The following is a 16,552-nucleotide window of genomic DNA, read 5'->3' on the forward strand; positions in this document are numbered from 1 at the left end:
GCTTAGCCTTTGCGCTTGTTCTGTGAGGGGAAGTCGCTGTATCCAATAAGATGGTGCGGGGGCAACCTACACACTAGGTGACCTTGGACGAATCAATCACACGGGATAGATTACATGAGCACCAATCAGACCCAGCCAATGGAAACAGAAGTGGGGATATGGGGTTACGCGTCTCGGATGCTGCTGTGCTCGGCTGATCATGAGAAACACTCCCTGGCTTGTGGTCTGACTCGTTGGACGAGAATAGAACGATAACGCGGCATGTTTGCTGACACAAAAGCAATGGGACTATCAACTCGGTCCGACTTGAGATCAATCAGAGTGGTTGGAATGGGTTGACAACTGGCAAGATTGTCGATCAAGGTGGCTGATCACCATAACTCCATGTTTATATATTTCGGGACATCTCGATGGTACGCACATTCTCCGACCAGCCTCCGCATCTCTTAGATAGTGACTCCAGACTTGGTCATTCATCCAAGTATATCATCAAGACTTGGTCATTCATCCAAGTATATCATCAAGACTTGTAACTATGTCACCCGCTGAAAAATGGTGGAAGAATGCTATCATCTACCAGGTCTATCCGGCCAGTTTCAAGGACTCAAACAATGACGGGATCGGCGATATCCCCGGTATCATATCGCAACTCGACTATATCGCTAGCCTAGGGGTAGACGTCGTCTGGCTCTGTCCCATGTACGACAGTCCGCAACACGATATGGGCTATGATGTCTCCGACTACGAGAAGGTGTATCCTCCTTATGGAACCGTGGAGGACATGGAGACATTGATCGATGCTTGTCACCGCCGCGGACTACGCATCATCCTAGACTTGGTGGTCAACCATACATCGCACGAGCACAAATGGTTTAAAGAATCGCGATCCTCGAAAAACAGCCCCAAGCGAGACTGGTATATCTGGAGACCGGCCAAGTACGACGCCAATGGCGATCGGAGACCCCCGAATAATTGGCGCAGTGTGTTCGGGGGCAGTGCTTGGGAATGGGACCAGACAACACAGGAGTACTATCTGCATTTATTCTGTGTCGAACAGCCTGATCTCAACTGGGAGAATCCCGAAGTACGTCAGGCTGTCTACGCTTCAGCCATGGAGTTCTGGCTCAAAAAAGGTGTGGATGGCTTCAGGGTTGATACAGTGAACATGTACAGCAAGGATCCATCATACCCCGATGCCCCCATAGTCAACCCCAAGTCGGACACCCAGGTCGCCTTCTCATTGTTCTGCAACGGTCCGCGCATTCACGAATATCTGAGCGAGATGAACGAAGTGCTGGCCAAGCACGACGCCATGACTGTTGGCGAGCTGCCAGAGACACATACTCTCGAGGGAGTGCTGCGGTATGTCTCGGCCGCCGAGAAGCAGCTCAACATGGTCTTCTCGTTTGATGTCGTAGACCTCGGCTTGGGCAAAGAGTACAAGTTCCTGACTACGCCGCGAGGGTGGACCTTGCCCGACCTCAAGGCGGCGATCAAGCGGACGCAGGACATCCTCAAGGGAACCGATGGCTGGACCACGGTTTTCATCGAGAACCACGACCAAGGCCGCTCTGTCTCTCGCTTTGGCTCGGACAGGACGCCGGAACTCCGCGAAACATCCGCAAAGATGCTTGCCATGTTCCAGTGCACGCTGTCCGGCACGCAGTTTATCTACCAAGGGCAGGAAATCGGCATGATCAATGCCCCGGAAGAATGGCCTATCGAGGAATACAAGGACATCGATAGTACCAAGTACTATCAGATGGTGCGCGAAATGACGAATAACGACCCCGTACAGATGAAGACGGCCATGAAGGCTCTGCAACACCTGGCTCGAGACCACGCCCGACTCCCCATGCAGTGGAGCGCAGCAGCCAATGCCGGGTTCTCTCATCCGTCCTCGAAGAAGCCGTGGATGCGTCCCCATGACAATCACAAGGAGGTCAACGTGCAGGTACAACAAGACGACCCATCTTCCGTCCTTTCATTCTGGAAGCAGATGATCCAGCTGCGGAAGGAGCACGCTGATCTCTTCGTGTTTGGCATCTTCGAGCTCTTGGACCAGGAAAACGAGAAAATCTTCAGTTATCTCAAGGCCTCCAAAGAGCAGTGTATGCTGGTCGTATTGAACTTTTCCGAAGAGCCACAGCCATTCCGGAGGCCCATGGAGCTCCAGGGCCGGGATTCAAAGCTGTTGCTTAGCAACATTGGCAAGTCTGTGAGCGAGGAGTGGGAGTTGCAACCATATGAGGGCCGCATATTTGAAGTTCGGGCTATACCCAATTGAGCGGACACATATCCAAATAGTACTAGCGCCAATTACATAGCCTTTTGACTAAAATAATTTGTTCTGTGCAAATAATAGCCTAGGCATATACCCAAAGTAGTATAGCCTCACTTCCCCAGCATGTGGGGTTGGCGTTGTTGTCATTCGTAAGATTTCATGGCCATTTTCGGCACTTTCAAGCTGACACTCTCGACGGGAGGCTCCACTGGGCGTCTTGCTCTTCTAATGTGTGGACGCCGGACTTGGTCGACTGATAGATGAGACAGTGAGATAAGATCCTGTCATCAGGCTTGTCTGCTTGCTAGTCGCCGAGATGGATACCACACGGTTGAAAAAAACCCAGGTTTCCCGAGCCTGCGATCCATGCAGAAGACGGAAAGTCCGCTGCAATGGCCAACACCGGTGTCAGCAATGTGAGCATCTGGACTTGCTCTGTACGTATAGCGACAATCAACGCTCGCGATCGCGAAAGAATGCTCTGCGTCGAGGGACTGTCATTTCTGAATACAAAATTCCCGCGGTGCGGCACCTCAAGAGCGAACATGTTTCGACGTCCACGCTAGTCCCACCCTCGTCTCTCCAAGATTTGAAGTCGGTGGCACTATCGACCTCCTATCTGCATAGTCTCATCCCAAAATACATGGCCTATGTGTATCCTTTCAATCCAATCATGACGGATGAGGAGATCCGCGAGTCCATTGGCAAGATGGCCACAGATAGAGACCACGCTGCCTTTGTCTATGCCTTTACAGGTGTCACCATTGACCTGACACAGTCGAATGCAGCGACGTCTCATGTGTCGGAGCAGATCAACGAGCTCGCCGGCCGAGCTATCCAGCTCCGGACTCCGTTGCTCCCGGGTTTCCGACCGTCTATCCTTCGGGCTGTCACAAGCGTGTACATCCAGATGTGCTACATGAGTCTGGGACAGTATGACCTGGGCTTCTTCTACTTGAGCGAAGCAATCAGCATGGTACACCTCCTACGGATTGAAGACAAAGCCGTCATGGCCAGTCTTGACCTGACCGAGCGCTCACGGCGGCAGCGACTGTATTGGTTATGCTTCATCCATGAACGATTCATGTCCATTTTTCACTTTTCTCCCGCGACGTTGTCCCCATACGCGCAATTTCCCGAGGACGATCCCAGCCTCGATCCCAGTATCTCCCAGGGCTGGACCCAGGTGATCAAGACATTCCTTCTGCTGGAGCCGACCTTTATCAGCCTCTGGATCGGTGATCGGAGCCAGGTGACGGTTGCATGGGTCGAGCAAAAACATCGGGAGCTCGACGACGAGCTATGGGAACTCGAGGTCTCAATGCTGTCGGATCTGCAACAGGCGGATCTGGTCGTGACGCGCCAGTGGATGCGGACTCTCCTCTGGCAGATGGCCATGTCAAACTGCCTGCTGTCATCTCATGCTTCATGTCCGTCGCTGTCGCTTGAGATGCCGCTCCGACTATCCTGCCAACTACGCCAGTTCCTCACCAAGATCTCACAGAACACGATTCAGATCCACGGGTCGTCGATCCTGAGCAAATTGTTGGAGATTATCAATACGATCGCGGATGTGGTTCTTCATGGGCCACAGGTGACGCTCGAGGAAACTACTAGTCGGATTGATGATATTTTGTTTCTGAAGGACGTCATCTTCTCCTTTCGGAATTTGCAGCAGGTCTCCAAGAAGATTCTGATTGAGAAATTGCATCTCATCCGGCAGCGGTTTGCGCATATCGAAGTGGCGTCGCAGCTGGTTTGTGGGAGGGAGTCATAATGAATGCATATGTTTCGGCGTGTCTGCATGATGATAATTATACCTTTGTTTTATAATGTCCTCTGCGTCTTGATCTATCTACGACGAAGGAAGTGTTGAAGCAACAAACGCATGTGCGAAAGTATGCAGTACCACTATTGCGACATAAGCGTCCCATGGAACAGAGCAGGACTTTGTGACCCACCACCTCTACGTCAACTACAACACATCCTACCCCCTTCACAAACAAACTTCCTCGTATCAACATGTCCATCTCACCACCCCCAGGCAGCTCTGTTCCTCAGGATAATAACACAGCATACCCGTCTTCCATCGCCGACCTCCAAAACAGCACCACATTCCCCACACTCTGGTACCGATTGCACGTTCTATTGTACGACCTACAGCACTTCAACCAGCGGCCTGACTCCCGCGAGCGTCTCGAGACTGTGACCGATGTCTCCTACATTGGATCACCATACTTCAACGACGACGAAGCCACCGCTATCAAGAACACCGTTGTTCATGGAAAGACATTGGCCCAAATCATCGAGCAAGAGCTGCAGGAGCGGCTCGAACGACGCAACAAGAAGCGGGTCGATAGCGGCGACTTTCGGGTTTGCGCTGCTCATGACCTTGCCCCTATTCTGGCCGCTGGCCTTGGTACGAATCTGAAGCAATTAGACAAGGACAAGCGCTTCCTTTTGTTGATCAACTCTCGGGGATTAGACCTTGGCGACGAGAAATGGGAAGGGCTGGCTGCAAAGTCATTTGCGCCGAAGAACAAGAGGAAAAGATAAGGCGTTGGAGGGGAGAATTCGGAGTTTATGAGAGGTGATGAGGATACCGATAACAGGCACATTCGGAGTGCGACTGTACGTACTTGCTGGAAGGCTCTTGCTTGCTGTATTATTCCTCAAGATGGTGTTCTTCCGGCAATGAAGGGACCTATCCCCCCATATTTTAGTCGTCGATGATCTCCATCTCCTACTACGTATTTGGGTGAAGGTTTAGTATCTTGAGTATTGCTCCGCTGCCTTGTTAGAAGGACTTTCTGGGATTTATATATCATTGGGACGGTTAGATGTCCTATGAATTCGGACAGTCTTTCTTACCCTTTTAAGCTATCCTCTTGTATGTTGAGGGAAATACATTGAAACTGTACTCTTAACCATAGCCAAACTACATGAATGATTTCCACTATAATGTGAGGACCTGTGAATTTCCTGTTCTGGTTAGTTTTACTATTTTCAGTATGGTCTCCTGATATGCTGTCTTGTAATCACCGCCCTCATTATGACCTTGAGTATATAAGAACTATCCCCTTGCCGTTCTAACTCTCCTAGCTTCTTCTTTCCCCTTGAATACGCCCAATATTCTGCACCCTTCCGGACGGGTGCCGTCATTACATCTGCCCAATACAGTGGCATGGATGTACCTGCTAAGTATTTTTGTAGCCCCAATTATCATGGCTCCTAGAATATCTACGTTCTTGTTGTCAAATATGCTGCTGGCTGTAAGCAGAGAATCAAGACTGGCAACTTTGCAAAACCTATCCTCGGACGACCCAATCTCATGAACGGGACATTTTGAAAATTCTTCACGCATCCATCGTGTCTATTAGGGTGATGGCTTAGTCAAGCCCATGTTTATCTAAGTTAGGTAGCCATAGACGTTTGAAATAATGCATTAGTGTCCACGCATTTCTTATCCTGCTTTAGGCATTTTCCCGGGGGGGAAAAGCAGCAGATCGGGCCAACCGATTCCGGGGATATTCCCGATTCCGATCACGGGCATTGAATGGCCGTTTCCTGACATCGAACTGCTTGGCGCAGCGGGTCCTTTCAACTACTGACCGTTTTATAGAAGCAAACGATGAATCATCGATGATATAGACTGTGCTAGCCAGAATGCGCCGCATAAGGTACTTTTAATGAGGCTAGCCTATCTTACTCCTAACATCCAAATCGATATGCTCTCTATACTATATAATAATGTTCTCTATACTCATAATCTATATCCTATCCTACAGTCCTGCTTAGGTATTTTAGTTTAGTTTTCTCAATAGCATTATAAATAGAAAGCATGTAAGTGATATGCTAAGAAATATATTTAATATGAGTAACTAGGCGTTTAATATTATATATGATAACTAAATGCCTAAAAGCATCTGTAATGCTTAGACTAAGGTGCTTATAGAGGCTATTAAGTTAAACTACTAGCTAATTGTTAACTTCGTCAGACGTCTTGAATACCATAATATTGTCCCGTTTCCAGGAAACGACGCACAAAGAGGTTCAACTGGCCATGAATAAACTCAAATCTGCTAGGGAGAAAAATTTCCCAAGTAACATTTCGCTGCAAAACTGTAGCCGCTGGAAACGTCACCTCAGTAACAGCCCAATTTTATTTTGCCCATATAAACATTGTCGCCGTCCGGATCAGTGTTGTGGAGTGTCCAAGAGATCTCCGAATTATCCTCCACTGCCATGGTCTGAATTGCATCCGCCATCATTGTGGCGAGAACATCGGTGCCAACGTGATGAAGGAGACCAAGGACATTCCAGTACTGGCCTGTATTGATTGTCCACCAGAAGTGCACACCCCCAACCGCGAAAGACCCCGTTGCAAATGTACCTTCAGTTGTTCCAGCAGTAGCCATAATGTCTCTCTCGGCATCCAAGCTAGCTAAATATACAAGGCCGATTGGAGGCACCTCTCCATCGTTGGCTTCGGAAAGGGTAACGGATTGGACTGTAGTGTAGTCGTATGCGAGTGCAGAATAGAATTGCAGCCCGTTTTCCAAGCTTTGATAACGCTTGACAAGAGACGGAGAAGCCGAGGGCTCGGGCAGTGCTGCACGTTCTAAATTCCAATCAACAATCTGTACAATTCTTCATTTCTTCGCTGGATTCGCAAGACTTGCTCACCCTTTGGGCCAGCGGGCTGAAATGGTGCTGCACCTATGGCTTCGGCAGACACAAGCAGAACGAGGGCCGAGAGCGGAAGACGCATGATGGTAACGAGTAAGAAGATATTTTGATGTCTCGGATTGCTGGAGCTTGAATGCTGTTCCTGCTGGAGATTGTCGTTGAACCTTCAAGAAGCCTGGATAGCAACGTACAGTCTCTATTTATATAATGCCTGAAGCCCTTGCTCTACTCCATGTTCTCCTAGTAAAAGGACACATGTGTATTCTTGCTAGCATAATCTATATTACTTCCCAGTGGCGAATCTAGGCGCCATATCAAATTATTAGCTGATATGAGCTGAGACAGCAATCATTGATGAGGGTCGAGTCAGTCAAGATGCAGAGGCCTTGGTAAGCCTCAGACCCCACGAGTCGAGCCATAAGCTGAGACTGAATGTACTAGATTGACCTCTTATTGGTTGAATACCCTTAGTCGGCAGTTCATAATTATTAGCTAATCATTAATGTATGTTGTTAATCAACTAGTGAGAATCTTGATTTGGTACATAGTGATCACAAGTTGTAGTGGACCTAACTAACTAGGTAGTTAAATGCAGAAATAATTTCTAATCATAAGCAATCCTGAAACAAATGTTGTTCATGCAGTATTCATTATTCTCAAGGCGATATTTATTGTCTTGACTGTCTTTTTTCACTTCTTCCCGATTTCCACCAATCCCGTGTCATAAACTTATCAAGTCATAGAAAGGGAAAATCAATAAAGATAAGGGAAAGAAAATATGGGTCGGCGTGATCAATGACCGGAGAAATCCGACCACCAATGTCTCAGACTCTCAGCTAGCATGGTGGAATTGGAGGGGCCGAACAGCGGCTTTTCCTTCCATTACTATTAAACTGTTTTTCTGCAGAAAGCGTACGTTTCCGTGTCCGGATTCGGTCCGAAGCGTGCCCTTGTCGCTCCCTGAGCAGTCCCGGATCTGATCATTGCCTGAACACGTACGGAGTGGGATTGATTATTCCCTGAGGGCCACATGCCAGCCAAATAAAGGTTGTTAAGCCAAGTCTAACTATATCTATGCCCATCCCCCTTCTTTTTAAGGGCATGGTTTTCTAATTTGTCCGATGACGTAGAAGGGTCTACAATTTTCGCTTCGCCTATAATGTACTGACTTGATGATTATACAACACTCAAGTTCGTTATTTCATCACCTTTGCTACTATTCTGGCAACTGTGGCTGTGCTTAGTCAATCCGGCCTCCATAATTCTACGCTTTTGCACATGAGGGTATCTAGAACCCAGCATAGCCAGATAACCTTCTTTTATTTTACCAATCCCTACCTGTACCTTAGACCTCATTGGATCAGAATAATTTGCTTGTTGACTAACGTGATATCTGGTAAGGTATTGTATTATGGTTGTACAATACTGTATTGTATTAATAAACACGAGCTGTCGGCTCCAGACCCTGTCTTAACTCCGGATCCACTTAGCCGCAGCATCAGCAAAATGCTTAAGACTGTCAATCCCCGCTCGGTATCTTTTTCCTTGTCCTTCTCAACCCAACGCTTACGCTTCGATTATCTACAGACTAAGACTAATCATGCCGACTATTTCCTCCCGGTCCGTGTCATCGCGTCGAGCTCTCCTGTCCGGTGACAATCTAGAGCCCGACGATGATTGGTCCGGCTTGACTGATCCTGTTGAACGGCGGAGGAGACAGAATCGCATCAACCAAAGGGCTTATCGTAAGTCAAGCCATCGCCTTCTCATCTGCAACAATTAGCGTTTGACTAACGAGAAACAGGAAGACGAAAGCAAGCTCAGCGACGAGTGCAGACAAGTCATTCCAGCTCGGATTATTCCCCATCCACCACCCAGACATCGCCTTCATCAACCGCAACCTCCATCTCGAGCACAAACACAAGCCCAAACAATGAAACCTCGCTAGTCGTCAACAAAAACTCCACTCAATGTATCAGCTCCAGCCAAGTCCGACAATACCTCGACAGATTCGTCCGCACAGCCTACGAGAGCTACATCCTCGGTTCCCCGACCTCCGACCACCTCCTAACCCTCAGCAAAGTCAACGTCTTCCGCGCCTTCGCCAGCATCATGTCCTTGCTAGGAATGTCACACACCGAAGACTGGATGCACGACGACGCTCTCTCCCCCTTCCCGACCATGGGCCCGGGCTACATCGACGAGCAGAAACTCCCGCCTAGTCTGCGACCAACCCGCTTACAGAAGACGATCCCGCATCACCCCTGGCTGGATTTCTTCCCGATCCCGAAAATTCGAGATAACCTGCTCACAACGGGGGAGGACAACTTTGACGACTGCCAATTGTGCGTTGATATCATGGGGTTCTGGGACTCGGGGATGGATGCCTGCTGCCTGCTGGTGTGGGGGGACCCCACGGATCCGAACAACTGGGAGGTAACAGAAAGGTTTCTGCAGAAATGGCCGTGGGTGGTTCGGGGGTGTCCTAGCTTACTGGAGTCGACGAATAACTGGCGGCGGAAACGGGGGGAGAAGCTGATCTTTCGATATCTGTAGCATATAGCTGTTCAGTCACTGTCACTGGTACTAATAATGAACTGTATGATCTATGATGTCTGTTTCTCGCCTAAGTCATTTGATCTATTGTTGACCAAGCAGCGACCGTCATCATTGCAGGATGGAAGATCTCCGATACCAACAGAAGACACTAATGCATCCTGCTTACGCGCTAGCTGCACCTTAATTCCGAGGGCTAATCAAATGGCTGGATCTAAATGTGGGGTTCGTCATGTAATCTTTCTGTCTGTATTGCATACCGTATTGAATTGTATCGCCTCATCAAAGTACCTCTCCTCTCTCGAGGAATCTACGAGAGCGAACTGGACAGTATGAACAGTTGTTAGTTAAGATAGGGAATAGCATAGAAGAGCACAGCCATTAATCTTCAGAGTGATCATTCATGGTACCGATGGTTGTTGTGGTAATTCGGACCTGCCTTGTCGGTAGCCTCGACAAACATATATAATCGAAGCATCTTCAACTGAGTATTCCTCAAGTAGCTGGTGTTCCAAAATGTAAGGTAGGATGCACCATGTAATAGGCTCAATGAATGCACCACTGGTCATAAGTTGTTTATTTTCAATCAGTGACCTCCAATGCAGCCAAAATATATGTACTGTAGGTATATGGCATTCAAATCGCTTCATATATTCCCATTGGTCTATGGGCCTTGGTCGAATGATACAGTTTACGAGCGCAATTTCCTGCTAGGTCTGAAATAACTAGACACTCAGGTCAATGTAGAATTGGTTCAAGACACTGTTGTCGATAAGCATGCTATGGTTCATTAAGTAGCCTATATCATGTAGGCTCTACGTTGCCGTAGGCTTTTCTGTTTCATTTAACATCAAATATGAATCCTTCAAGCCGTCCGCAAGCCTTCCATCATAAGTCTAAGAGCATAAACAGCTAGGTGCATTATCTCCATTCCTCACTACTATACTAATAACTTAAAGTATTAAGGGAATTCCTAGGCTATTCTAAAAGCTTTTAGGATTTATTATACCTGGATAAGGTTACACTAGAGGATTACTAATAACTCTACTAATAGAGATAGACCTTATTCTATATTATAGATAATATTTATTAGATAACATAGTAAAATAAGACACTAGTCTAGAGACTGAGGCATGTATAAATCAGGATATAACATCTTGAGAGCAAAGGTGTCAACCAAATAACCTCTTGACCAAAATGCGTCTAGACGATCATTATCATTTCCGGCGCAGGATAAGTGACAGTGAAGAATGTTCAACAAAAGGTATGGCCAGATCTGGTCGAGATCTGGTTTAAAAGGATCTGGTGCGGGAAGGGGATCAGAGACACAATACGGAGAAGCTAGCAAAACATTTGCCTCAGCGTGGCCGTATACTCGACTACCATTCGACGTATCCGACGGAATGTGAACCTAATCCAGCGCAACAATCCGAAACAGCATACTATTTTAGCCGATATAATATTAATCAGGTACGACGGTTAGGCTCCGAGCTGCGGACGAGTGTAAGGCCACCAGTGTTGCGGATTTGCCCCATCGCATATTACACCTCAGCTGACTGGTGCCAATACGAGCGCTCATAGCATTGACTGAGAGGAGACGCGTTGGAGCAAAGAGGCCAAAATGAAGTAAGTCGAAATGCACAGATCCAACATCCAGCTGCATCGGCCGACAACCGGGTCATGGATCGCGGTATTCACTCCGGTTGTCTAATCGCAGCGAGCACAGAGAGACTTTCAGGAACCTGCAAACCTTATGATGGGCTAGCCTGGCTGTGGAAAGTGGTAAAGTGAAACCAACTGACGGGGGCAATTGAGCATGTGTACTTGCCACGGATTGAAAAATTCTGCGGGAGCCTGTGTCTTCTTGCTGCGCCAGACGCGCCATGGCAGATAATTGCATCTTCCTCGAAACGCTTCGATGCTGCCGGTCACCTTTGCCCTGTTGACATGGGAGTACACGTGGAGGAGTCTCCGCATTTGATAGGTCGATGGAGTAAACCCCGCCAAGGCCCGCCGAGACTACGCCAAGAGCACTAGTCAGCCAATCTGCGGCTTCGTTTAAGTGCCTCGACCCTCTTCCCGCTCGGATTTGGATGGATGCCAAGAACAGGCTCGAGTCTTGCTGCTCTTGCAATCTTGCTTCGCTCCAAGACAAGCAGGCGAAGACGGGCGAAGCGTGCCTTGGCCGGTTGCCTGCTGGAATCAATTGAGCGATTTTCCTCTGCCAACCGCGGGCTTGCCGGGAAATCTCGAACTTGACGGCTCCTGGGATGGATGAGGGCAATACCAAGACGCTTGTGATGAGCCCATTTCCCCCGAAGTGCGAATCAGACGGAGGCGCGGAGGAACGTGTCAGGACAAGTATACGGACCGGGCATGATTGCCTTGCCACGATCGATGTGAACGCACCCGCGGCTGCATTAGCGGGCGTCTCAAGTAAGGTGGTTCCAGGCGTAGGATGAAAATGTCGCGTGAGGTAGCGATACAATGCTTAAAAGCCGCCTGTCTCGCTGCTTGGGTCAATTCAGAATCAAGCGCTCAACAACTTGTCTCACTTCACACATACAGTCAAGATGGTGCTCAGCCAGTATGACTACATCTTTGCCATTGGCACTATGTTTGCCATGCTTGATGCTTACAACAACGGTGCAAGTATGTCAATGTCCCTTACTCCTGTCCATTGTGACAAGATTGGCTGACATTACCTGTTTGAAAGACGATGTGGCCAACTCCTGGGCTACCAGCGTCTCCTCCAGATCGGTCACCTACCGACAAGCCATGATCTTCGGCACCGTCTTCGAGATGCTCGGTGCCATCACGGTCGGTGCTCGGACGGCTGACACCATCAAGAACGGTATCATCCCCAACTCGGCCTTCCGCGGTGATGCCGGCGTGCAGATGCTGGCATTTACCTGTGCCCTCGCTGCTGCTTCCTCCTGGGTTATGTGGTGCACCAAGCACTCGGCCCATGTCTCGTCGACCTACTCCCTCATCTCTGCCGTTGCCGGTGTCGGTGTTGCAACCGTCGGTGCTTCCAAGGTTCAGTGGGGCTGGAACAACGGAAAGGGTCTTGGAGCTATCTTTGCAGGCCTGGGCATGGCGCCAGCCATCTCGGCTGCTTTCGGTGCTAGTATCTTCATGCTGATCAAGCTCATTGTCCACATGCGCAAGAACCCCGTGCCATGGGCCGTCTACTCCTCTCCCTTCTGGTTCCTCATCGCGGCCACGGTCTGTACCCTGTCCATTGTCTACAAGGGTTCGCCAAGTCTCGGTCTGAGCAAGAAGCCCGGCTGGTATATTGCCGCTGTGACCATGGGCTGCGGTGGTGGTGTCGCTATCCTCTCAGCCATCTTCTTCGTACCCTTTGTGCACGCCCGTGTGATCAGGCGGGATCACGGTGTCAAGTGGTGGATGTTTATCCTCGGCCCTCTGCTCTTCAAGCGTCCCGTTCCTGAGGGCGCCGACCGTGCCAAAGTCCCCAACTACGCCGTCATCCAGGACGAGGAGCACGAGGAGCAGGCTGCCCAGGCATCCCCCGCTCGGACCCTTTCCGGGTTTGACGGCAAGGACCCCAAGACCGATATCGAACCCATTACATCGCCGGCCATCTCCCCCAACGAGAAGAACCTCGTCGCCACCGAGGCCAAGCAGCTCACCTACAAGGAACTCATGGAGGAATCCAACAACCGCCTCAACGCCCGACTCCTCAAGAAGCGCGGACCCGTTGGATGGGCGATGCGCACCCTCCGCGACAACCCGATAGGCCCCGGCGAGATCTACGAACTGAAGAACATGAAGATCCTCCTGAAGCGCATCCCCGCCATGATCACCGTCGGCTTGTTGTACGGTCTGCACTATGATATCCACGCCGCGCAGTCCGGTATCCACGGTACGCCCGAGGGAGAACGGATGCAGCGTGTCTACGCCCATGCGGAGAAGTACCCCAACGAGGTCGAGCACACGTATTCGTTCGTGCAGGTCCTGACCGCTTGCACTGCTTCCTTTGCTCACGGCGCCAACGATATTGGTAACTCGGTCGGCCCATGGGCCGTTATCTACTCGGCCTGGAAGACGGGTAACGCGGCTGCGTCCAAGGCCCCAGTGCCTGTCTGGCAGCTTGCCGTTCTCTCCGGATGTATCTCCGTTGGTCTGATCACCTACGGCTACAACATCATGAAGGGTAAGTGCACCGTCTGTATTCCACGATCGAGACACAAAAGCTAACTGAGCAATAGTCATGGGCAACAAGATCACCTACCACTCACCCAGCCGCGGTTGCTCGATGGAATTGGGCGCCGCCATCACCGTTCTGGTCTTCTCGCAGTACTCTCTCCCCGTCTCGACCTCAATGTGCATCACCGGCGCCACGGTCGGCGTCGGTCTCTGCAACGGTACCCTCAAGGCCGTTAACTTCCAGCGTGTGGGTCTGCTGCTGCTGGCCTGGATCATGACCATTCCCATCGCTGGTACCCTTGGTGGTATCCTGATGGGCCTGTTCATCAACGCTCCTCACTTCTCTTCTTAGATTTTGTTTGAACATGATCTATTCTCTTTTTCTTTCTGTTATAGACTGATTGTCTGCGATACCATTTGGGCTGGGACTAGGGTTAAGGGTTTACCATAATTGATGCGGATATTGATACCATGTTATTAGCAATGCATTCGAGGGGAGTGGATAGAGAAAAGCCCGGATTCACGCAGGGAAAGCTCCCATTAAAGTCAAAGCATCCGTTGTTTTGTCAAAGTAAGATTCCTTGGCCAATGAAGAAGCCCTAGGTTATATACAGATAACTCAACATGACCGCGCCACCCATGATCGGAAGTATATATCCTTTCCTTAATAGTGGTTGCAAATTTGGGATCAGCTTGCAGTTGAGTCGCTCAAGTCAATACCCACTCAGGCTGACGCTATGGGACGATCTGTCCAGGGGTAACTTTTGGAGGTGTTCGTCACGTCCCGTTGTATTCTGAATCAAACTCATCATGTTTTCGCCTCGACGAAGAGAGGGAAAGCCTTTGTTGAAGATAATCGACGTCCGTTTCGTTCTCTAAAAAATTAGAACGTGCGGTGAAAGTTTTGCCCTGACTTCGCCATTGTTCCCCATATTCATAGGTTTATATCGTGTCGTAGTCTTAGAGATTTGCCCTATCTAGTCACCAGCACGAAGCCATTTTCAATCACAAAGGTTGGAAATGGTCGAGTTTGGTTAGCTCAATGAAGATATCCGGTTTTGATAGAGTCTTTATATACTATAGGGAAAGATTCAAGATGACAGATAAAGATACAAACTTGGTCCCATCTAACCTTCAAACGACAAAGACCAATCCACGTCAGACGGCGCTGGATTCGGTTAGTAGGAACGGCCCAACAGGGCTTGGTCTGAACACTGTGGCTTTCTCTGTTGAAGTTACTTTTGGCTAGGGGCTGGTCGTATCTTGAGGCTGCGTCCAAAAGGGTAGACTGGACCGGACCCTGCATGAAGAAAGAGGGGCTGTAGTCCCAGTAAGCAATTGATATTAAAGCCATGGGAAACGGACTATATGGTTGCCAACGAAGTCACGGACAGCATCCTCCAGTGGAGAACTTGACTGAGACGCCACGCCCATCCTCGCCAGCATCTGCACTGCCTGTTTCCATCTGGCAATTAGACACTGCTGAACATTCTATTGCACCACCATTTATAGTACGATCCAAATGGTCGTCTGGAGTGCTTTTAGTTGACTGGTCTACTGGTTGACAGACACACTACCTGGCTCCTTAAGGTAGGAAACGAGCACTTTAGACTTATCAGCAAATATTGTGAAAAGCACCCGTCAATACAAGAGCATGGCTCATCCTTTAGTACGCTCTTGCTAGGCCATGGACTTTACCCATTCTGTTGCTTGCCTGAATATACTGGATTAAAAGGGTTTGAAACCAGACGTGAAGATTTCGAATAACCCCCTAAGTTCATCCACGAGCTTACCATTTCTACTTGTACAAGAGCAAAACAGCGACTGGTCCAAACACGGATCTCCTTGATGACCGACATACAAAATTCCAAAAGGCCAACGCAATATCAACCACATAGACTATATATAGCGGCAAAAAAAATAAAGAAAAAGAAAAATAAAACATATGAATTGTTGCAAAGTGACCAGTTATGCGGGACGGACAGCGCCACACTCACACGGGTCTACAGCCTGGGTCAAGCCATAGCAGCTGTAGATTATTTCCGTAATTTACTGGAAGCAGTCAGGTTTTGCATCCGGGCATTCCTCGCCCCATTCAAAAGATCGGTAGCTGACTTTTTATGCGTCTGCTGGGCAGCCAGGTCCTCGTAGGAGTATGGGTACTTATGAGCAAACCCAGTTCGGGCAGCAGCAGCACTGGAGAGTGATGGATGCATGTAAGTGCCTGAATGGTCATTTAGATATTGTGTCCGGTACTTACGTGTTAGCTGCCACCATGCTGCCATGCGCAGTGTCACGAACTGTTTCTAATTTCTGTCGATATTGGGAGTCGTCCATTCGAGTTCTTAGGAAATTCTTATTGTTCTTCGTCTTTGCCTTGGCCTCTGCATATAGCTTGTCATACTTCTTGTATTGGTTATAGTCCTTCTCCACCTCCTCAGTATATGGCTGTGGGCGCTTGACATAGGGATCTGGCATTCGAGGCTGCCTGATATCCCCATAGGCCAAAGATGCTGAGCGCTTATTCTCGACATTGGAAAAGTTCGGACCGTAGTAGCTCGGTCCAGGCCGTTCAATTCGGTGAGACTTGTTGTAAGAGACATCGTACTCTCCGTCCGAGCCTCTTCTGTCCAAGATGACTCTCTCCTTGTTCCAGTCGCGAGTCTGACCCCGGCTCATTGTGTATCACACAACTGTAATGCGCACCGCGGGAAAAGGAAAGTCCGAAGAAACGCAGGTGATGAATGTCAGACAGTAGGAGAGGGGAGCTGGCAAGAGCAATTGGTCCAGGCCTTTAAAGGATATACAAACGCCAGGCAGAGTATTCGATGATCTCGACAATGTACAGGC

The 16,552-nt window shown here is 49.2% G+C and overlaps 7 protein-coding genes across 7 annotated transcripts; 5 read left to right on the forward strand and 2 right to left on the reverse strand.

The window, feature by feature from the left end:
• Positions 1–535: 535 nt before the first annotated feature.
• Aspvir_007928 (glycoside hydrolase family 13 protein) lies at positions 536–2,287 on the forward strand (the record flags this gene model as incomplete). The annotated part of the gene is made up of 1 exon (XM_043271104.1): positions 536–2,287. The coding sequence occupies one exon, from the start codon at positions 536–538 to the stop codon at positions 2,285–2,287; it is 1,752 nt and encodes a 583-aa protein (XP_043127039.1).
• A 313-nt stretch (positions 2,288–2,600) lies between these two features.
• On the forward strand, positions 2,601–4,061 carry Aspvir_007929 (uncharacterized protein; the record flags this gene model as incomplete). The annotated part of the gene is made up of 1 exon (XM_043271105.1): positions 2,601–4,061. One exon carries the CDS (start codon positions 2,601–2,603, stop codon positions 4,059–4,061), a length of 1,461 nt encoding a protein of 486 aa, XP_043127040.1.
• Positions 4,062–4,306: 245 nt separating this feature from the next.
• Aspvir_007930 (uncharacterized protein) lies at positions 4,307–4,840 on the forward strand (the record flags this gene model as incomplete). Its single annotated transcript, XM_043271106.1, has 1 exon — positions 4,307–4,840. One exon carries the CDS (start codon positions 4,307–4,309, stop codon positions 4,838–4,840), a length of 534 nt encoding a protein of 177 aa, XP_043127041.1.
• A 1,589-nt stretch (positions 4,841–6,429) lies between these two features.
• Positions 6,430–7,055, reverse strand: Aspvir_007931 (uncharacterized protein; the record flags this gene model as incomplete). Its single annotated transcript, XM_043271107.1, has 2 exons — positions 6,430–6,905; positions 6,971–7,055. 2 exons carry the CDS (start codon positions 7,053–7,055, stop codon positions 6,430–6,432), a joined length of 561 nt encoding a protein of 186 aa, XP_043127042.1.
• A 1,518-nt stretch (positions 7,056–8,573) lies between these two features.
• Aspvir_007932 (DUF3425 domain-containing protein) lies at positions 8,574–9,529 on the forward strand (the record flags this gene model as incomplete). Its single annotated transcript, XM_043271108.1, has 2 exons — positions 8,574–8,718; positions 8,778–9,529. The coding sequence occupies 2 exons, from the start codon at positions 8,574–8,576 to the stop codon at positions 9,527–9,529; spliced, it is 897 nt and encodes a 298-aa protein (XP_043127043.1).
• A 2,573-nt stretch (positions 9,530–12,102) lies between these two features.
• Positions 12,103–14,054, forward strand: Aspvir_007933 (inorganic phosphate transporter; the record flags this gene model as incomplete). Its single annotated transcript, XM_043271109.1, has 3 exons — positions 12,103–12,181; positions 12,246–13,709; positions 13,765–14,054. 3 exons carry the CDS (start codon positions 12,103–12,105, stop codon positions 14,052–14,054), a joined length of 1,833 nt encoding a protein of 610 aa, XP_043127044.1.
• A 1,684-nt stretch (positions 14,055–15,738) lies between these two features.
• Aspvir_007934 (uncharacterized protein) lies at positions 15,739–16,381 on the reverse strand (the record flags this gene model as incomplete). The annotated part of the gene is made up of 2 exons (XM_043271110.1): positions 15,739–15,898; positions 15,963–16,381. The coding sequence occupies 2 exons, from the start codon at positions 16,379–16,381 to the stop codon at positions 15,739–15,741; spliced, it is 579 nt and encodes a 192-aa protein (XP_043127045.1).
• Positions 16,382–16,552: the final 171 nt, after the last annotated feature.

The sequence above is a fragment of the Aspergillus viridinutans genome (assembly GCF_018404265.1).
Source record: "Aspergillus viridinutans IFM 47045 DNA, scaffold_6, whole genome shotgun sequence".
Lineage (NCBI taxonomy): Eukaryota > Fungi > Ascomycota > Eurotiomycetes > Eurotiales > Aspergillaceae > Aspergillus > Aspergillus viridinutans.